The 24,492-nt window shown below is 34.6% G+C and overlaps 1 protein-coding gene across 1 annotated transcript; it reads right to left on the reverse strand.

Moving 5' to 3' along the window:
- Window positions 1-4,778: 4,778 nt before the first annotated feature.
- Window positions 4,779-23,537, reverse strand: Smp_164560 (hypothetical protein; the record flags this gene model as incomplete). Its single annotated transcript, XM_018799467.1, has 10 exons — window positions 4,779-4,867; window positions 9,707-9,883; window positions 11,995-12,279; window positions 13,622-13,845; window positions 14,571-14,843; window positions 15,577-15,617; window positions 17,691-17,870; window positions 20,168-20,258; window positions 22,344-22,454; window positions 23,353-23,537. The coding sequence occupies 10 exons, from the start codon at window positions 23,535-23,537 to the stop codon at window positions 4,779-4,781; spliced, it is 1,656 nt and encodes a 551-aa protein (XP_018651253.1).
- Between the last annotated feature and the right edge of the window lie 955 nt (window positions 23,538-24,492).

The following is a 24,492-nucleotide window of genomic DNA, read 5'->3' on the forward strand; positions in this document are numbered from 1 at the left end:
TAAAGAGAAATAAAATGACTTGTATCATTACACTCGACTTATCAGATAATTGAATGCAGCTATGACCAGTTTCGACTTAGGCAACGTTAAGTCTGTTTTAACTAAGTAGTCTACTCCTCTTGACATGACTCACTTTGGTGATCAATGATCTTGTGAAGTTATATTTTATCTCTTTTTGTGCAATTTAACTCTTTTTAGTATCTATTCTTATGCAAGCTTGCATTGTGTCGGGGTAGGAAATAGTTAGGGATCTTTAACATATTTCTTAATCAAATACGTTGATGAGGATTCAGAGTCACTAACCAGATGAACATTTCTACTGAAAACCATAAACGTGACGTCAGCATTACTGTGTTCTCACTATAGTTGGAGCATCTATGACCAAATACTCGTAACCTTCGTATGATTCCTGCTTTTATAGATGGTAGTCTCATTTGCGATAGTCAGTCTAGAAAGACTATACGTCCATGTGTTGAGATTTTCCCGTCTATCAACTCACCAAGTCAAATACGACTTCCAATTTACATCGAATAGTCAACACACACAACTACTCTACTTACTATTGTTAAATTAGGCATTGGAAACAAAATTATAAAACAATGAGATAAATTTACGCAGCTTATACAGGACTTGAATAAACAAGAAATCTTATGTTAAATATTCGCCACCTCAAGAACACTAAGTCAAAATAAATAGTTGAAAACATAAAAAGGTCCCCAGGTGGTTTTACAGAAAAACTATAGAGGTAGCCGGTACAGTTGTCTTTATTCAATTGTTTCATAAGTTCATAAAATGATGATAGCTAGATTTAATTCTAAACAATCATATAAAAGTGGTGTTGAATTGCAAACAATTTAAATACAAAAGTAGAAACATATACCTAATCATTGTTCTAAATGAGTATTTCATCGACCTCTGGTTTAGGTAAAACTTTACTATAAAGTCATCTATTAGTTACCTTCAGTTGTTGTTACCCCTTAACCTGTGATTATTGTAACATACGTAAGCAGAAAAGGCTCCTCCTGAGAAAATTCCTAAACATATATATGCAATACGGCCCAGCACTATCTAGTGCTTCAGGTTATCTCTAAGCCGTTCCAAACCCCACCTCTCAACCGATAATTTACAATCAACTTTGCATACTCACCATAAGTGTTTCCAATTAACCCGGGTGTAATTTGTGGCCATTTCCATTATTCCGTCCGTTTCGCTCCCACATTCTTTGCAATATCTTAATTAACACATTTGTCCAGTTTTTCCATGCTTTCAAGCCTATTTTAGTCATGACACCATTAGTACTTGATCATATGAATATTTCAAAGACCTTTTCAACCCGTACACGCATTTTTATTTCTTCCTAAGTCCACTTGAGTGATTATTATTATCAGCATCACAAAATATACTTGATTGTTGCTTTTTGGATTACTAAACAATCTCAATCATGTGTCTATTCCACTATGATAACAATTCACAGATGTTTCCCGTTGTTGATTACATTAACAGTTCTTTTCGTCATTCTATTCCTACAGGAACCGGATATGAATGATTATGATAATACTCATGATTATTAAGCAAACTATGATCATATATGTAAGATTTAGAGCAAACAAAACGTGTATTGTTTGTGCACTGAAGACGTTTATCAAAAGGATTATTTATATGAGAATTATAGTGATGCGGATTTCACAGTAACCGTATAAACGTCAACTATGTAAGTATCCCAAATGTGTGTACGTAAAAAGCTATAATTACTAGTTACAATGTATATAGTCAAGCATATTTAGCTTGGTGAGAGTTGATAGTGTTTTGAAATATGAATACCGCCCCCACTAATTTCCATGTTACATTCTCCTTTTCCGGTATAAATCGAGGTGAATATTAAAAATTTTCTGAATATCAGTAGTTTAACTTCAGAATATGTATTAAAAGAATGCTACACATGGTGATTTTCATGTATAAAAAGTCTTTTTTGCAACAGTAGGGATAAATTAAGATAGGAACTTGATTATACATACCTAATTATTTAAATCTAGAAAACTAGAGTGAATAAACTAGTTTACTTAAAATGACAAACTAAAAAAAAACATTTGAATTTATAAATAATATAAGCAATATCGTGATTACCGAACATCCATTAGGTTGATAAGGAAAGGGAAACCAAGTAGTTCAAATCGATGCTAATTTGTAAAGTTAAGCTTTACAGGGATATTAACCATGTGACTACTGAAGCTGTTTAACATGCTCTCATGTTGTACATTATAATGAAATTATATATATATATATATATATATATATATATATATATATATATACCAACTTGCCGATTTTCACCTGATTTATGCACTTTTTTAATGACATACTATTAAAGTTTAAAACATGATTCTTTCGTCTTTCGTGTAAACCAGTAGTTACTGATCAACAACTACTTTTCGTTTGACAAACATAAAAAATGAATGTTGTCAGTATAGGGCTGTGAGGATTGTCGATTTTGATTAAAATAATAGATTGACCAATGTTAGACCATCAGTGAAAACCAGGAAGCAGTGGACGACCGTTTCATTTTAGTATAGGACTCAGCTAAGCACGTCCACGATGAAGTACACGGAAATCGGACCAAGAACCTTCGATCTCGAGCTCGAACTCTTAACATCTGGACCACCAAGTCGGCATCCCACGGCGTTGATGTGTAACTTAAATCGATCTAAGACATTGTGTAACTGTCTTCCATGTTAGAACGAGATGGCTGTCTAGTGCTTCTAGGTTTCCAGTTATGGTCTAATATTGATCAGTTCATGATTTCCAAATGAGAGTTGGTAAACAGTACACAGTGAATATCCAAATAAGCTGTTAGGCTACAGTAATACCCATTTTGTTTTGTGACCCAATGTGATTAATTTTATGAAAAACGCAATGATTAAATAAAAACCACGGGAGACTCAATTCGAGAAAAATGAAAAACAGAAGTGCCAGTATTGAAGCCTTATATTCATACTAACGGTCTCACATATTTATGCCTAACTATCTTTTGAACAGATCAATACTAATAACAAATAAAGATACACGACTGTATAAATCTATAGAAGATCAACAGCATAAACCATTTATATTGTCATTGGTTATGACATCATTAGCCTGTATATCATAACATAATGACGTCATATTCCAAATGTAGAGAGGTAAAAGATTTACATCACCAACATGTATTTATTTCAAACATACTTGGAAAAACCAAACACAGCAAAACAGGAGAAAAAGGATGGTATTACCAGACAACCTCATCTAAAAAAATAAAACTGAATGTTACAAAAAACTCAGAATTTACAATGAAGTCCGACAGAATATTATTTGTTAACTGACACCTCTGATAAATACAAAGATTTCTGGTAATAGACATCATTCACTTTTAATTTCACATGTAATACATAAAGAAAATAGTATATCATGATAATATTAATTTCTTAACTATCATCATTATCACCATTTATATAGAAGAAAGTCACACATCAACAGGCAAACAAAATGAATAACTACAACATATGAGGATGGGAGAAACATCATTGTCGTCAGTTTGGAGACGATGGGAGCAGATCATTGACGAATTCCAGATCATCATCTAGTCGAAGAAAATAACAAAAATACTTACTAGAAAAAATAGATCAAACATTGATGATTGCGCAAACTAACAAAACTAGCTTTTCTTGTCAAGATTAATTTTACTGTAACGAACTGACTAGTTTAAATATGATTATAGGGAAAATATAAATACATATTTATCTGTCATATTTGTATGGTGAGATGGTGAAGATTTGTAGCTCAAGTGGATGATTTTGATGGGGTTTTGCTCGATAGTTTGGTCGTGGAGCTTTCATCGTTATTCTGAACGACATCATCAGCACAAACTTCAGGCGGACGTGAGGTGTCCGAATTTCTCCACATATGGCTCACAGACTGTCTTGTAGACCTCGATGATGATTGGTTATTGTTGACCTTTAAAAGTCAATCCACTTCTACTTGACGTTTGTACTGATGATGTCGTTCACAAAAACGATGAAAGCTGCATGACCAAACCATCTAGCTCAGAGAACAAAAATCCACAATTATTTGTATAGTTCTCTTCATTAAAAAAATATAAATGATATCAGAAGAATATTTGTGTTTCAGCAATACCTTCATTTATTAGGACATACATCTTCTCTGAAATAAAATCAGCTCTGATTGACTTAACTGAATAACTACGCATCATTTAGGAGATTCACTATAAAAATGCACTACACATGAGTAATAGATATTCTCTTGCATAATCTCCTTTTTGTATTTCATTGATCCATCATAAAATAACTGTCAACCTATTTGTTGATGCGTTCTCTTAATCTATTCTGCCATATTTCACTGGTCATTCTTGCACTCGTGCTGTTACCGCGTTTATTACTTTGAATGTAAGTTTTGATCGAAGCTAATTACTATTTACTATAAAATCATTCATCATTGATGTATAAATATTTCGAAGAGCCAACACTTTTCCTACTCTAATCGAATTCCACTGAGCCATTTAAGTGATTCTAATGTGACGGTTAGCATACAAAATTTGGTAAACGGGACGGGTTCGAACTCACGAAATTTTCGAATGTTTCTAATGTAATTGTACAAACACTGACTTATCTTCTACACTTAGTTGATCTGTTAACTATTTTACCAAAGAAAATGTGGCATTTTCAATTTTGTCGTAGGCAGGAAATAGTTTGGACTAGTTATACATTAAGAGTTAATCACACTAGCCATTAAAAAGGGTACAACTTACCAATTAAATTGAAGCTGCTATTTGTCGGAGTACACAATTGAGATTCTTTTAATTCCATAATAGAAGATACTAATGTATATTTAATGGAAGAAAAAAAGCCAACGAACTAAATCAAACTTATAGACGTATAAAATAGGAATCATAATTCTCCAAAAATAATAATAATAATGCTCTCACATGGCCACGCGTATATAGCCTCTGCCAGGGAAGTCCTACTCACTGCCTTCTCGTGGCATTACTGCTCTTTACGAAATTGAGAGGACGAAAAGCGAATGTCCGGCGCTTTAACCGGGTTGGTGGACACGGAAATTCCATCTAGGGGAGTTGGAAAACCCTGATTCCAAACCAATGATGCACATGGGCTCCAGTATCCTGAAGGAACAAATGGAGTATGAACCAATTGTTGGTCACCGGCTACCATGGGACTGCATCTCCTCACGATGCTCCACTGTCTTGTGGATCAGACCTTTAGGTCAAAGGCTCGGGGTTTGGCCTCCTAAGAAAACCACCTGCTTCAGTTTGGGCACCTGGGCAGTATCACAGCCCTCACACAAATCAAATGAGATTTGTGTGGCGCATATGTATCTGGTCCTTCCTTGTACCAATATTTATGTGTTTAAATAAAATAAGAATAATAATTTTTCTGTTGGACATTTTTCTCAAGTTTCTCGTTTCGATTCTAGTCTCTTAAAAAAATCAGAACATTATAAACATAAAAATGTCTATAAAAACACACAGTACATTTAAACAAAAAAGTAATTATTTGCGTTCAAATAAGCAGAGATAAAACAGTTAAGAAAAAAAAATGTACTGTCTTCGCTTTGAACGTTTCATCCAGTTTAATTGAACAGATGTACACACAACATTTTATTCAATACAAATCGTAAAACCTCTCTTTAATACTTCTGCACCAAACCAACGATGGACTCAAATAGACCATATTGTCATCAGTCATCGTTGGAGAGGCTCAATAGAAGATTGTCGCTCGTATTGGAATACTTGTTTAGACTCTGATCACGCTTTAATACGAGCGCGCATTTGTCTGCGCCTCAATGGACGCAGGAAAAGTACACTAAGAAGACGCATTAGGATTGAACTGGAGGACGAAAAAGCCGAATGCGAATTCCAGAAACAACTGAGTTCACATCTAGGCAGTTCTGTAAACAAGACTGACCCAGATAGTGCTTGGAAAGACATACGAACAGCTGTGGAAACAGCAGTAACATCTATTAGTCATTTAAACCATAGGGCTCCAAAAAACCAATGGATTTCTTTTAAGTCTATTTCACTGATGGATTCGCGTAAACTCATCCCATCAGGCTCTGAACATGACGAAGAGCGTAAACAAATTAGATCTAGGTTAACTAAAAGTCTAAGGAACGATCGTGAGCAGTGGTGGGCAACGAAAGCAAAAGAGATGGAAAAGGCAGCGGCTGTAGGCAGCACCAGGCAACTATTCAGACTAATAAAAGAAACTGGAATTAAGAAGTCAAGTGTAAGTGAGACAATCTCCGAAAAAGACGGAACCCTTATCTGCTCTCAACCCAAACGTTTAGAACGATGGGCGGAACACTTTAAGGAACAGTTTAGCTGGCCTTCAGCTACTGCACAACTACCCACTATTCCCAGAAAACCTGAATGGAACATTGAAGTAGGCCCCCCGACCCTACTTGAAGTTCAAAAGGCTATAGGTAATCTGAAACGAGGAATAGCAGCTGGACCAGATGGATTGGCTCCAGAGGTCTTTAAATATGGTGGTCCAGTTTTAGCGATTAGGTTGACTAATATTCTGGCTAAAATCTGGGAGACGGATGTAATCCCATCCGACTGGTCACAATCACTTATTGTCCCAATATATAAAAAGGGGTCAAAATCATCCTGCGATAACCATAGAGGGATTAGTCTGACTAACATAGTATCTAAAATACTAGCCTCAATAATTATCAGGCGCCTAACTAAGACTCGTGAACTGCAAACACGAGAAAATCAGGCTGGCTTCAGACCTGGTCGTGGCTGTATCGACCACATATTCACCATTCGTCAAGTTTTAGAGCACAGACACGCTTATCGGCGTCCGACAATGATAGTTTTTCTTGACTTGAAAGCAGCATTTGACTCTGTAGACCGAGAGGTTCTGTGGCAGTGTCTGTCATTGAAAGGTGTACCTGAGAAGTACATAAACCTTGTGAAGGCTCTTTACTCGAACACTATCAGTCGAGTGAGAGCTTATGGCGAACTGTCATATGATTTTACAACCTCAAGTGGTGTACGTCAAGGCTGTCCACTATCCCCTTTTTTGTTTAACTTCATTATAGACCTGTTGCTGGGAATAACACTCTCATCGACTGAATTTACAGGAATTGATCTCCTACCAGGGGGACCACTAAGCGACTTAGAATACGCAGATGACATAGTCCTGTTTGGTGAAGACGCTGGCAAAATGCAGAGTCTTCTGTTAGAACTGAGTAATAATGCCAGGATGTTTGGGATGCGTTTCTCCCCATCCAAATGTAAATTGTTACTCCAGGACTGGCCTGCGTCAACACCCGAACTAAGGATAGGGAGTGAAGTAGTCGAACGCGTGGACAACTTCACTTATCTTGGAAGTCTGATCAGCCCTAATGGGTTGGTGTCTGACGAAATCTCAGCACGGATTCAAAAAGCTCGTTTGGCTTTTGCCAACTTACGTCACCTATGGCGAAGACGAGATATCCGTCTATCAATTAAGGGACGAGTATACTGCGCATCAGTTCGCTCTGTTCTACTTTACGGCTGTGAAGCATGGCCATTAAGAGTAGAAGATACTCGTAGGTTACTAGTATTTGACCACAGATGTCTTAGAAATATTGCTCGCATCTACTGGGATCACCGGGTAAGTAATAGTGAGGTTAGACGCAGGGTATTAGGGAACGATGGTAAATCAGTTGATGAGGTCATGAATCTTCATAGACTGAGATGGTCGGGCCATGTGTTACGTATGCCTGAACACCGATTACCACGACGCGCTATGATGACTAGTATTGGGGACGGTTGGAAGAGAGTTAGGGGCGGCCAAACCAAAACATGGCATCAGTGTTTGAAGTCACTAACTTCTAGTCTGAGCCATGTTGGCAGATGCAGACTACCTGGTCGGGGTCCGCGTGACTATCGTAACCAATGGTTGGAGACTCTAGGTGACATGGCTCAGAATCGATCACAATGGCGTAGGTGTATACACTCTTTATCTTCCCTTAAACTATGAGATTAAAATTGCTTCATATCTCTCTTCCTTCCTGTACTATATCCTTATATACAACCTTTCTTTATATACTACCACCACTAAATTAATTACTTCTATGAATCCGGTGTTCATCTTGTTGTGCTAACGAGGTATGGCAACTTGGACCGATGCATATATGTGCCTGGTCCTACGTTGTAGCTGACTGACTGACTGACTCTTTAATACTTAAGACAACTTTCTCAATAGCGACCATATACAAACAGAATTTTCGAGATAGTATAGAAGATTTGTATCCTAAGTGGATAACTCTGATGGTTTTATTCTTTGAGCTCAGTGGTTTAATCGAGCACCTTCCGTTTTCTTTCTGAACAACATAATCAGCACAAATTTCAGATAGAAATGAGCTATCTGGATTTATTCACACAAGACTAACACGTCCTGTTGACCTCGGCCTCGACTGGCTGATGATGACTCTTGCCCAGCAATTGCTCGTAAATTTATTTTAACCTGGTTATTGACTTCATGACTGTCTATGATATTCATAATTAGCCGAAATCAGAAAAACTGTGGACAACTGTAAGGTTAGAAACTGATAATCAAAATAAATATGCAAGTAGTGATAAGACAAAGGTCAACATCAACAAATCACGAACAAGGTCAACAGGACAATATGTCAGCCTTAAGTGAGGAAATCCGGATAGCCTCAAAGTTTATGTCTACTCAATCTAAAAGAAAATTGATCAAACCACTCAACGCAGAAAACAGGACTCTATCACAAATCAATGTATAGGTAATGTGTAGGTTTAAACTGAAAATTATTGTAGGCTAAAAGGTATATAAGATTACATAAAACAAAAGTCTATTGATGTATGGGGAATAATAAAAGTTAGTATAATATGTTGGAGAGAAAATTCCTACATGCACATTTATAATAAAAAACAAACATTTATACATTATCGCTTTAGAAGTTTATTATTATGCCACTAAAATCTATCCAAGAGATAAATAGTGGCCATTTCCCGGGAAACCAAGAGATGCTGAGGAAAAAACAATTTCATAAGGTGAAAACTTTTATATCCATTTTGAGCGTTTATTCTTATTTACTATTGGAAGAGAAGTGTTATTATGGTGTCATATTATACAAATTATATTTGATATTCCCATTTTTGTTCTATTACGTATAGTCTAGTATGATCCTTTCTTACACGAAAAACAAACTTTTTCACTTGTATCCTATGTGTAATAGTAGTAAGTATTCATTGAAGTGCCAATACATGAATGCTCTTCCGTAATTCTAACAAGTGAATTAAATTAGAACTATTTGTAGCAAACTCACTTAACTTGAGTCATTACAAGAAAATAATACAAGTTTTTATTTATCTTCTGGGTTATTTGATTACAAGTCGTTTGTTGCTAACATCAAAAACTTATTCAAATAAATAGATTGGCCGTTATTAATTACCATAAATCTATGTGTAGATAAGAGAATACAAACGGGAAAAATGAAATACACCTTAGTACTATGTCAGTATTTTCTACACAGACTACTTACAAAATATTTTATTCAAAATGTCAAATTGCACATACCTTATCTTTACAAACAGAATATCATTTTATTATACTGAGTGGATAATGTGCATCGCATAGAGAAAAGCATAGCATATATAGGAAAAGTCAACAAAACTTACATGACTGAAAGGTACATGGTATAGATTCTGGTATATTGGATAGATCTTTTAAAGAATACTGCGTTGAAGGTGGTTTATGTGAGACTAATGATGTGACAGGAAACTGGGTTTTTAAAATACCTTCATAATGATCAAGTCCCTTCATTTTCAACATATCGGTTGTACTGGACATAATATCTGATAACGATGGACAGAATTGATAGTTTGAAGAATATGAAAAATAAAATTAAACTAAGCTAATAACCTAAACAGATGAACAATAATTTTAAAGTAACATGGCATTAATTGAAACAGCTGAACCCTATGATATATGTTTATTGGATGACATGAATTTCAGCTATTAAATTTGGAAAATCTAAAAACTAATTAAAACCCAGTTGAATAGAATGTATTCAATGTTTTATTGTACTTAACTATTATTAACGCAGGGTTTTTACGAAGAACAAAAGTGAACGATTACTAGTTCTTTTGTGATCTTTCTTTTTCTTTTTTGTATTTTCTTGGTTATGTTATCAATCAATTCAATCATACGATATCGGAATCGATCATTATGTACATAAAATAATGCTTTTAATTGTATTATATATGTTTATAAATTTGAATGGTAAATCTGTCTATTCGAAATCTATTCGATTACGATTAGAGATTTTTTTCTAGCTGTAAACGATAATGTAGTGTCAGTTGCTATGTCAGGCCCACATAGGTTATTCTAGCCTCTGTACAGATCAATCTATCCAATTTTCTCAAGCCACATTTTTACTCTGTCACTTATTCTCTTATTAATTCTGACTGTCTTTTATATGATCGTATATGTGTGCATTTCTTATCTTACTCATCACATGTCTGTAACTTATTTTTGTCTGACTATAAATATCGATTCATACATTTGGTTGAATTGAGTTAGTTCATCCGCCTTCTCCATCGCGCATCCTTTCGCTTTGTTTGCCTGGATCAACGATTGTATGAAATATACGTATTTGAAATTTATTCTGGTATTTGACTTATTTAATTCCGTTATTCATGAACGCGATTTAGGTTGATGATTATATACGGGGATAGCAGGGATGTATATTTCGATAGCAATCACTAGATAACAGTAATCATACAATCCAAATGGAGTCAGATCTCGGGCCACCAAAATATTTAGGCTAATCAAGTAATCCAGGTCATTAAATACTACGTAATTGCGTTTCATGACTATAAGATGTTTAATGTTCTGTGAACCAGATAAATTTAGTTTTTCGATAACAACAGTAAAAACAAAGCGAGAAAAAAGTGTTCGAAAGACTGATTTCTCAAGATATGATGATAAAGTATAGGTCGCAATCTCACTTGCATAACAATATGCGAATTACAAGATTATAAATGGTGTTTTTGAACTAAATGGAGTTGAAGTGTTCTTTTTTTCTTTTGGAAACGATTATTTGATATATCGGACGAGAACCAGTGCTTTCAGCATGGTATGGTCGCCGGCTTCGGTTTGGGCACCCGGACAGTATCATACAAAGCAAATGAAATTTGTGTGGCGCATATGTATGTGGTACCCTTTTGTACCAATATTTATGTGTTTAAATAAACAAATATAAATAATAAATTTGATATGTTCAATTGTAGCTATCAGGTGTACGTATTTGATAAGTACTCAAAAGACATAATCATAAATGCTATACATACTACTACCAAAATCATACTTGATATGACGAGATAAAATGACTTAAGATCAATATTTTTCGTATCAACTCATTATTGCCAAAGGTGACAGATACGAACTTTGTTCAGTGTGATATTTTGAGGTCAATATTTTCTTATAAAGTTTGTTCTATATGACAAGTATGAACTCTCATTCAGTGTGACAATTTTATTCCCTATATTAATACAGGAACGATAAGTATTGCGTTTTTACAGTTGTATGCATTTCTCTTCTATGTCCTACTAATATGTGTATGTGAAGTTTGGTATATAAATGAATATAATATGGTCTAAGGATGATGTGATTTTGAGACTTATTTGGAGACATATTTCTGGGGAGTCTATCTTCATTGAACCAGTCTTTTCTATTCTTACTTTGTATCGTGGAAATTGTAGTGGTTCCCGATTATTAAGTTAAAGCGCTTATACTGTGGGCTCAACAGAGTTGATAAGTACATAACGCAGACGACACCTCCGATATAACAGTGGGTTATCCGGTAACAACATTACCGAAGCCAAACTTTCCAAATTATAACAGTACTCTATTTTATTGCAACGATATAGAAATTCAACATTAAAACTATACATTTTTGGCTTACCCGTACACATTTCATCGGCAAGAACATTTTTTGGTGAGTTTATACTTAGATTTTGCAAATTATTTTCAATTTCTCGCTGTTTAGAAAAGGTATAACATTCTGATCCTGTTCGAAGTAGTGATAACGAATTAGAAGTTGCATGATCAACTTTTAAATAGTTTCCTTTCTTTAGATTCAGGGAGTTGATTCTAGGATCGTTAACTGAACTACATTTAAGTGATGACGTTGAAGGCTTGTAGGTGGATTCATCGAGAAAGTTGGACTGCACATTACTCCTTGCTGGTGCTGAATAAAAGTAAGCAATAGCTGATGTGAAGAATTATGTAAAAACAACGCAGTGGTTGGATGGGTTATATTGTACGTGGATATTTATACTTCGAGACACAGTACAACAGAAATTAAAGCATATATTTGATCAGTATTACAGTAAAACTAAATACGGTGAAGAGACCGAAATACCTGCTTTCATAATGATGTTACCCAGAGTCACACGACTTTATGGTTCGATTGATTTTCGCTTTACTGTTATCGTAACAAACTAAAATAATTCAACATGCTGGAAAGTTCTGTTCATTATCTGTCAAGGCAAAATCAATGTTTATCATACGATGATACCATATATTTTCAGTATGATAACGTTAAGTTAGTAGGCCGAGTTGGTTGGGATTAGCAGACATAAAACCTTATACTAACAGCCTAATTATAATTCAAATAACGTTAGTAGAAAAACTATTTAACGAATATAGCGGAGTCGTATTACCTTAGGTAAGAAACCTAGCTCATGTAAATAAACGTTTGAAATAACGAGAACTGATGACAACAAATAATTAGATTGCAAGAGTTTTAAGAAAAACAATACTTGGTATCAGCGAAATACGGTTAATAGTAGTAAACCAACAGTTAGTTGGTGATCTCCAGTGTTGTTAGAGGTATGAAAGCGATTATCAGTTTCTAGTTTCCCATATGGAGGAGGGACGCTTCTTCTTCACAAACCTTGAAAGAAGATTGAATCAGGGGTGATCTTGACAGCTTAGAAGTGTAACCGCAGAGCTCAAAGATTAACTTTTTGAGTCTCGTTACGCATGGTTTTTAGTGAGTGGTTTTAGATGTCTTAGCTCCATACTTCAAAGGTTTTATCGATGATGGCGGATATCTGTAGGGAAAGGTGATATCCCTTTCCGTTATGGAAAGAGCGTACTGTTGTAGATTCTGGTCGCTGGAGGGGAACACCTCAGTACAATCAAGAGTACGGCAGTCCTTCGACCTTACGTTATCGTTTTTAGTCTGACTGTAGTCCAGCCAACTGTCTATCGTAGTAGGACCCGAAGAAATAAATGTTCCAGTCGAAAAAAACTTGATTAGGTCATCACGAAATGTAACTCCGCTCACCACGTCAAAGTAGCAGCTGCTACAGTCCAGGAATAAACAACCTTAATTTAAGATTAAGATAAATATACAATTATGTTTATTTGAAAAGACTTTTGAACTATCGAATGTACAAAAGTAAATCATCCGAGTTGTTAATAAGTAAAAACAAAATCAATCTTACAGAAATTTACCAAACACACCAATGCTATGATCAATATATGGATAAACTGTTTAAATTCTAAGAGTAAAAACGACATACACTTTTTAAACAACTGATGGGAAGATTCATGTATAGGTAACGTTCCATCTGTTTTATTTAGGCCACTCTCCGCTGATATATCAAAAGTGTTATGAGATTTGTTATTTACATCGTACTCATCACTTGATCCATAAGAAATGCAAGGTTGAGATATGGTCGAATAGATCGCTGGAAATTCTGGAAGTTTTGAGTTCAGATGTGATTCCCGAAGCCACTCATCTTTTCTGTAACAAAACAAAAAGATAAAGACTAAGAAGGTGATGCAATTATACTCTTACTCGAATATTTCTCATTTCATTAAGGCTCAATTTTGGACAATCAACACATTTAAATACATTTTAGAAAATGTTATGCCTAATACATATCAACCGATTTGTTGACATTCAACCGCGACAATCGACAAAAATATGGCATAGATAAAGTTAAGTAAAAAGTACGTTGCTGAAATTCACTTTCTACTACTACTTTTAGAGGGCCAATAGGGTTCACATTCAGACACTTTTTAAACCGCGAACAGAGTGAAGGGGTTTCTTTATAACTAGTTGTTCATCATGGCTCTACACTAATACATATATAATACTCATCGAGCAGTGGCGTAACATTAATAATGACTTTGCAGTGATTACAAAATTATATCAGATGATTAGCTGAGTAATTGGAAGGTGGATAACAATAATCAAAAAATTATAAGCACAGATGGTTGGTGGCCAGTATTGGAATTCAGGACGTGCTTTTCTTCTCATTTCGGACTGGTCAGCTGCATTTACTTACATTCCAGAGTTGATATTCACTCAGTTACTCGAACCCGGGACCTTTCGCTTCAAATGCCATCGCGTTTCCATTAAACGAAAAATCAAAGATACACAAACGCAATGACATTTTTAGAAAGTAGACTTTGAGTATTAAAAAACGGAAAATATCTTAAAAATAATAATAGCTAAAAACATACAGTTCAAATTGTAATTTATCAATAGTACTATGCATTTCATTCATTAACCGACAAAGTTCCTTCCCAGAATGTGTTGAAAAATTAGAATCGATAGATGTTTGAGAGTAAAACTGACCAACAGCTTGTTTAAACACAGTAAGACAATCTGATGAACTGTTTTGATTCAATGTACTAAATTGTGAAGAAGATAATTCTTTAAATTTATCATTTGTAAAAGAAGGATTGTAAGATTTGAAAGCTCTTTGTAAAAGCATTATTGAATGACGCAGAAATCTACAGAGAACAAATCCAAATAAAATACACAATTACAGACTGAATGCATATTCGTATTTAGCTAAATATAATATGACTCAGTATTTATAAGCTTACATAATCGGCCACGATACATACTGTTTGTTCGGAGATCGGTGAAATTGACTGGCTGCCCACATCTAGGTGATGATGTAAAATTCCAATCTATCCCCTACGTACTTTAAATTCCAACGCTTTAAACACCAAGGTACCATTTCATTTTTAAATCAGAATGCTAAACTTTGGAAAGAAGATCGCCCCTCACCAATGATGTGTATCATACTAAGTTCAACAAACTGTGAATAAAACAACTTCTTTTTAATATGTCATTTCATACATAAAGTTATGGTTGATATTCACTTATTTCAAATGAAATAATCATTGACAAATAACAAAGTACACAGTTATTTCTGTACATAGAATATTTTGAAAGTATTACAATCTAACGACGTTAGGTTTACAATGTTGAAAGATGACTTATCATAACAGTTTTCGAGGTAGTCATTATATGGAAGATGATCCAAAGATAGAACGGTGGAAAGATAAGTACGTCTAAATATGAATACTATTACCAATAATATACGAATGTATCCCTGCAAAAGCGATGCACAAGATAATACAAAGTTGATAACAATATTTATTCACATACAATACTTTAAAATCACTAAGAGAGAGATCACACACAGTAAACAACACAAAAAAACCACAAACTTACAAATGAAAATTTAATTTGCCATCTATTTGTTTCGGTTCTTCCTAAGTTAAAATTGATAATATAAAAAGCCCATACACGTACAAAGAAAAATATAATGCGTGAGGGAATAACATAATAGCTAAGCAATTAAAGTGATCAGTTTCTGATCATTACATTGGTCCATTTATTCAATGACTGTTTGACTGAGTTGCCTTTGCAAGTGTACAACATCAATTTGAGGACCGCGCAGTCAGTTTTTGGAGAGGTTGAGCTTTGAAGTTAATTCGCACTTTTATTTATTAGATCCGAAACCATATTATACAATTTATTGGTTATTTGAATGTTCACACTGACGTTTATGACTGCAACTGATCAGTCTCCTTTGGTATATGTTCTTACTGACTGTGATTAATCAGTCTCACATAACTCAATAGAGACCAATCAATTGGAGACATAAATGTCAATGAGAAGATTCAAACAACCAATACAAGATGAATTACACTTCACCTCATTGCACAAGCTAGTGGCTATCTGTAAACAGTAGCTAGGTGGGTAACGTGATGGAGTTTGAGAACCGGAGTGAACATTAACTCTGGGATGCAGGCACATGCAGCCGATGAGACCAATATAGGACGAAGCGCGCATCCTGGGTTTGATTTCTAACCACCACCCATCGTACTATCCAGTGTTTAATTTCTCTCACTACCACAGATACTAATAGTACTTCAAATCTTTTGCTAAAAACCTTGTCAATTTCACCATGTGTTGTTATGTAGGAACTTGAACTGATATACATTTTTAGAAGCCAGTTTTGGGTAGATGAACATTCTTACCGTCCGTGACAGTAAAAGCTATTCTGAGTTAACAAACCTTACAGAGTTATATACAAAAAGAAATGAAATTTACCAGTTATAAAAACGCGCAGCTCGCTTGAAACTGTAGCCTATAAAATGAAATATTTCCTTATGAATGCGTAATGACAGTGAGAATTAGTTGTTATTATCATAGCATAAATTCTCTAGGAAAAAATATTTTTTCACCGCAACATTTTTTTTTACCTGAGTCTTAAAAACATAGGATTGAAACTATTTATGAAAACAAGAATAAGTGGCAACCAAATAACAAATGATAACATCGATATCTAAACATTTTAAATCATTGAAAGACTACTTATAAAGAGATGTAAAATTGATAAGGATTAGAAAAAACTTAATCGCATGCCTGAAGGTTACATAGATAAAATCAATTTTAAGTGTGAATTAATAAAAGTTCGTCATATGGATTGCAAGTGTAAACTGTTACTTCAACTTCAAATTATGTGGTTATTGAATCGACCATATGAAGAGAATAATTAGAATAAAATTCAGTTCAACGAATTTCACTGTGTCTCAGTAAATTGCATCTTTTAGTCACATATTTAAAAGTTAAAAGTAATCTTGGTTATAATATTCGCCTTTACGGTCGATAGAGTTTGAAAGGAAGTTTACGCGTTAACTAATATAACTCTTTGTCCAGATACAAATTTGTGTACTTGGCTTTAAGTCACATTAAGTGTGAGGACTACTGATGCTACTCAGCTGCCTAAATTGAAGTAGGTGGAATGGGGCGTGTATCTGTGACGCAGTGACTGAAATCTGAACACTAACTATTCAAGTGGCGCTCTACAAAATAAATCTACACATGTCCAAGGTATACTAAGAGCAAACGCTAAACAAACCGTCACATATAACGAATATGTTTTAAACTACACAGTGCTTTTTCATCAATGATGATCCACGATATTGGAATAAAATAAATATATATTCACGAGAAATGTCAAGGTTTCCAACCACAATGACCATTGTATCAATCGTAATGAAAGAAAGAAACCAGAAACTAAAATTTTAAATAACCAAACTCAACTAACAGGTATCTGAAGGTGTAGGCGCCTAAAGCCTTAAAAATATGATCCACAACACACTGCAGCTCACAATATATGGAATCGCATTTTAACGCTAAGCACATTGACCTCGTAGACAGTTGGATGTTGAAGAGTCAGTTAACTAAACGTTTAAATACATCAAGAAATACAAGTAGGAAAAGATAATAAAACTTTCATAAGTAAATTCAGAACAATGACTAATTAAAGTGCGTACCTTGTTATTTTCATCTAAATATGATGATGATATGTTTCCTGACTGTAGAAATCTTATCTTGGAACTATTTAGGGCAAACGCTTTATGATCGTTTAAACTATCCAGTATATTGTTTAACAGCAGTAAAGAAGGCTTATGTTTGTCTAAGTAGGTTTTAAATTGTTGTCTCAAAGTGGATACCTAAAAATAATTTTTCAGAGAATGGGTCAGAATAAATTATTTGATCGGAGATAAAAAGACTTGAACATAAAATAATGCTTCAGTGAATAACAGTACATCAATAAATTAATGTTCAATAACCAATCATAAGGAATAAGACTGAACTACTAAATGATCATCCAACGTAAATGTTTTATAGGTCTATTACAAAGCGATTTGCTAGAAATGTAAATTTTATAAAGGATTATTCAGTTGTATATTTTAGATGATAGGCTGTCAAATCATTTATCAGCAGAATTCCTGAAATTCGTACTTAACATTTATTGAAGTCAGATTACGTGACGAAATATAAAGACTTATATAATTTGGCTGATAAGTCTTCCTTAAATTTATTTTTAGCTGAAAAATATCGCCATCCAGGAAATCGTAACATAAACTTTATTTGCAAGACAAAGTGAATAAACCATCAACCATAGTTGTGTTAAAATTGTTTCGCAGCACAAATAACAAAAATCAAATCAGTGATAACTACGTTAGGGTATGCTGTGTGATGAACCTCTAAAATATTTATGAATGTCTTATGAAGAGATCATTTAAGCTAATAGATCTATTTCACTTTCTTACTTTTAATAGCACATGAAGAAGTAAGTGTATTGTATTAAAACTAACAACAACAAGCATACTACTATAAGTAGTATGCATTTCAAGAGTAATTCTTATGTTGCTAATGTAGACTGTGACAAACATTTACCGACGATTAGTAGGCAACCATATGACTTCAGATGTTTAGTAATGAACAATAATGTTGCGCACCCGATATAAATTAGGAATTTTTATGGTTCTACTTACATAATTGAGAGCACTGTCACTTAAATTCTTATATATATGTACATGAAAATTGGGTAGCGAAGGGAAACCTTACATATTTTAGCATGGTAGGTCTTTGCAAACTATTGGATTCAAGAGCTTATATCACCGACTGGTTTTAATTATAAAGGCAAACCATTGGATTCAGACTCAGGGGTCTTAAGGTTAACCACTCACTGACAAACCTGAAGATCCTGGGCTTGATCAACGGAGGAGCCGTGAACACTTCCAGTTTAGGCGTTTTGTATCAGGATGAAATAGTTATCCAGTGCTCCTTATTTTCCAATGGTTTTCTAACCAGGGTCTTTTCGGGAAATTAACTATAAAGTCTAGACATCTTATTTACTAATTAACTATGAGTAAGAAAAAAGCAACAAGTTTGGCTGCAACTATAATGTGTAGGTTATATCATTTTATGACACTAGGTGTGGTTCTAAAGCTGTGTTCAATCTGACTTCATTGAATTTGAACAAAACATTCTCTAATTTATTCTTAGCAAAGGAAGTCATGTGATTTATTCATACCCATAAAATCCTAGATGACACGAACACTCTTATTCTTGTACATAAGTCACAGGAGCAATAACATTGGGATAACAACGACTCAATATGTTTTAAACACACTGACATAAAATCACATCCTAGATGTGCGACACACATATTATATGTTGAAAAGATAAATACACTTATCCACTGTATGTACAGACAATTCAAACATTTCCTGTCTAGTCATGCAATCAGTTATTCCCCGAGAAAAAAGTACATATAATTACGTCCAAGGCAAACTTCTATGAACAGTTAAACAGATTGACAGTAAATTGAGAACCCAAAAACGACATACTCTGTATGAAGAACAAGCTGTTTGGTGTCTGTTAGATCATGATAAGTAACCAGATAACGAAGCTAATTACTGTTGGTTTGTGTACTGTGGACACACAAAGACTTCTTAATTGGGTTCCACGATATCTTAATAAGGACACGGTAGAGTAAATGCGTTAGATTCTCAGTTTAACTGAAATTATAGATACCCTGTTATTCAAAAGGTATTTGTTCCACCCTACCCTTACATATCCTCGGCTTTTAATTTATATATACACATAACCGTTCTAAGCAGCTGACAAAAAATGACAACTTGGACGGATAAAATTCTGCGATTATTATAAGACTACGCTTGTTTGGATTTATCTAACGTGTGGTAAAATGAAATCACTGCCTGGTTATACTATTAATAAAATCTACGGCTACAAGACATTTCAACCACATCAGTCAGTCAATCAGCTACAACGTAGGATCAGGCACATATATCCAACGGTCCAAGTTGTCAACAACAACATTCAGATCGATTATGAGTGATGTAAAGCATTTTCTGAACAATTCAGAATAAGAACAAAATGTTTTCCAGGAAAAAAAACATTACATGAACAACTATGAAGATGGAAAAAACAAAATTACTTCTTTTGTTAACTGCGATTGATAAGCAATTAGTTCATCCGGGAGTTCAATGGTTTTATCAGAACAAAGAGAAAACAAGTGGGTATTGTTCCTGTGATCAAAGAGTAAGACTTGATTTACGTAAAGAAAGCGATAAAAAAACTAACTTATCACGTCACAAAAATATACTGATAGTCAACTTTATTTCAATGGAATTCGTAGGTTATTGATAATCCCTAACTATAAAACGCTTGATATGTTGAACACAAAAATGGACCGCAGAAAACAATACAACCTTACAAAGAGAAAGGCATAAACGACAACAGGAAAAAAGGCATTCCAGGAAAGTTGAAGAATTACTCATTACTTTTTCAAGTGTTCAAATAAGATTTAGAAAGTTGTAGAACATCACAAACTGGAGTCAATTTCCATTAATAACGATCGCTTAAGCTACTGATTCATATGATTTACGTAACTCACGATACCAAACAGTGACGACCTACTACTCCATGTTATAAACTGACGATACCCCCACTTCTCCCTCTCACTTTCAATGTCAAGGAACATTATTTATTGTGGAAGTAAACGGAAATTTAAACATAAAACTGAGAAGTTACTCAAGACGGTATTTTAAGATGATTTTCGATTAAACAGCTGTCCTCACAGTGATCAGATATACTCAAAAACCTGGACTTGAGCCAACCATTATACAAAGATAAAAATAAATGATCCAAGAGAACCTTTTAAACACACTAGCTCAAACAGACCACGTTTTACGAATAAAGCGTTGGACTTCTTACCTCGAGAGGAAAAGTATGAACACATACTGCTACAGCCACATTACCATCTCAGCGGATTCTGTACAGGCTAGCACGTCATTTAAGATCTTATAACACAAAAACTGGCTCCGTTAATCACATCACTAATAAGATACATAGCTAGCTAGATACAGGTGAATACTGACTACCTACAACAATTCATCCCTGATGGTGATTGGGTGTTATAGGGGTGCATATATATCTGGTGCCCCCTTGTACTAGTATTTGGGTTCAAATAAATAAATTATATATATATATATATATATATATATATATATATTAGTACGGTTTGATTACATGATATTTAAACCATAGGAATCGATTGATAGAATGCTAATCGGGAGATGAACGCTATGATATAATGTAACTAGTTTACGGCTACTCATGAGATCGCATAATTAATTTAGGCCTCTGAATGATTAGAAACCGAAGACTATTTGCCCAATGAATGGTCTTTTATGTAAGAAAATAACATGTTTATATACATAAATATGAACACAATGAACGTGATAAAATTTCATAGACGATTAAAGGAAATTAGCTTGTGGGTCACTCAGTCAACCAATGAAGGTCTGACTGTTAGGCCTGATCTTTGGGTGTCGTATCAGTGGCGGACCCAAGATACATTCAATGCTGCAAAATAACAGTGTGGTCAAGTTTTGCAAAGTACAAAACATAACTGAAAAATAACTACCAGATAGACAGGTATGATACCAACGAAACGTTTTACCTAACAGGACCAACGTTATTCTAGCATATATATATATATATATATATATATATATATATGCATCACAGATTGCAGTTGTAATCTAAGCACACCTAGCACATTCCAAAACAGCTGTTTTCCAACGCTGGAGTACAACTCAGCATAAAATGTAAGTGATTTCCAGAACACATTTATGCAATCAGTTTTGAGCCATATAATATAAGGGATAAAAAGACTATCTGGTAACCTGAAGTGCAGACCGAATCAGTCACCTGCTTGTTGAAAAGTAACCCGCTCAATCGCTAAGCCACCACTGCATTCAGTTGTAATACTAAATACTCACCTGGGAAACGAACCCCATAGTTTGTGGTAAAATGCTACACTTCGAAACAGTATTGCTTACTGCTTAACTATAGATTAGCTGTACAACGCACTTACAATCGAGTATATCGGTGGTTTACTGGAAAAATTTTATAAGGGCCAAAACTGGGTAATACTAAAGTATAGTTGTGAACGCCTGTTGCGAGTAGCGCAAAAGTTATAGAATCCAATCTTCCAAACTTTGGATATGCGGAAAACGGTGTAATAACTGATACAAAACATTGAAGAATACGCAGCATGATAAGAAAAGTATTGACACGTAATTAACTATTCAATGAAGTTAACTTACATATCATTTTGTAAATCGGAATCTGAAACAATGAGCTGCTTGAATTTCAGAATTTCTTCTGATGCATGCTGAACTTCAACATCCAAGGCTTCAGATCCTTTTTGAAGTTCCCTTTAGTCAAACAATTCGTAGAGCATACTATGATTAATAATAATTTTAATGTAAAGCACTCCTACTATTAAAATTACCAAAGGATAAAGTAATAGTACCATTGAATGCGTTATAGTGGTGTTAAGGCAAGTCGGATGTTGAGAGGTAAGCTATAAATGTATTGATCTCACACATTTTGCACTAGTTAGCGTAGTAAGTTAGAAAAAGCTAGTTCACAGGGCGAGGATCGTACATATACATACATGTAGGTGATCCAACCATTTGAAAATCGAGACTTAATACTTGTCACCTCAATTTTACGAGTCATCCTACTGATTTTGCTGGAGTGAAGTGTAGCAACTCAGCCTTATGTCGCTTTTCCAACGTCTCATAAAAGTAATTAAAGGTCGAGCTATAGAAAATGGAATTTGTGTAGAAAGGAAAATATAAATTAAACCGCAGTATACTGAAGCTTAATATGTTATTTAAAACTAGACAGAGGAAATTGTTATCGAATGAATGTGATTTTACACCCGATATAGGAGAAAAAGTTGTATTTGAACTCTGTGGGAATATTAAGTCATCTAGTGCTAGCTCGTGTTATTCTCTAATCGGAACTTGAACGCAAAAAACTGTGCATGTTATAATTGCTACATTGCCAGCTTTGTCCCCCTATTAGCTGACAGTTATAGACATAGCTACGATTGTTAATTTTAACCTGTCAGTTAATAAAATTAGTTATTAGGTAAAGACTCATATATTTTGTCTGAACGATAATTTTTAAGGAGCAGACACTACCTAAACGCCTAAAAATGAAGATGAACCAATTTTTAAACAATGGGTGAAAATAACATTTTTAAATTAATCACCTAAGCACTAGGTTAGTAGTGAGCAGTTAGTCCAAATATTAAAAACTAACCTTTGGAGCAGATCTTCCGAAATCATATGAGAAAGTGAATGTTTCAGATCACGCTGAACACTCCCTATAGAGTTGACTGACATCCATTCACAGTTAGGGTCGTTTTCTACAATTTGTTTGTTGAAGGCTATCATATCGTTTGAAACTACTAGAACATAAGAAGAGAGATTTGCCAGAAGACGCATAACGCCAACGCCGGCGGGGCAACCCCAAGTGGCGAAGAAGCTGGAAGTCACTTTAGGAAACTACCTACATTATATGAAAATAAACGTACCTCAGCTGACAAAATGCGTAACCAGCGGTAAGTCGCATTCTTGAAACCAACATCAGATTTCGACCCTAGAAACCCGCTTTAAAGATTAAATAACCACTTGATTAGTACCTTAATTCCGTATTATATTTCACAGGATTTAGAGTCCGAAATAAGAAGTGGAGTATGTGTATAAACTCTGCTTTGCGAGATACTTTGAAAAAAGACCTTCAGTAGTTGATTTGACGAGCTTTTAACTTACAAAAATGAATCTGCCTGTTGAGGAACATGGTGTGTTTCAAAATCATAGTTCAATATTTTTAAATTCCGTAAAACCACAGATGAGTACCTAACTAGCAAATATTTCGAATCTTGCGGCATATTATGTTAGGATCCTAGGTCGCGTAACTGTAAACAAAATCCAATATCTTCATGGTAGGCTCCTGAAAACCAGTTGATTTCTTTAACTTCAAAATATGTCCTTGGGAATAGCTTCATACTTCTGATAACATCTAACGAAAGCAGTCCCCTATGTTTCATCAATTCAGAACAGTAGTAGTAAACAGTAGTGACCTAGACACGATGATTCGTATCACTACACAATATGTGGACTAGTGTTGCCCAAAGTAAGAAACTATAGAGATTTAGGAGTCATACTAAGTAATGATCTCAAAACAAACAGTCACTGTAAGGCTGCTGCTGCAAAAGGCTCTAGGGTATTATGGTCTATTCGTAGATCTTTCCTGTATCTGGACGGGGAAATGTTTAGATTATTATACCCAACTTTCGTACGGCCACATTTGGAATATGGGATTCAAGCAGAGAGTCCTTGTTTCAAATATGAGGCGGATATGTTGGAACGAGTCCAACGCCGCGGGACAAAAATGGTA

The sequence above is a fragment of the Schistosoma mansoni genome, chromosome 3 (assembly GCF_000237925.1).
Source record: "Schistosoma mansoni strain Puerto Rico chromosome 3, complete genome".
Classification (NCBI taxonomy): domain Eukaryota; kingdom Metazoa; phylum Platyhelminthes; class Trematoda; order Strigeidida; family Schistosomatidae; genus Schistosoma; species Schistosoma mansoni.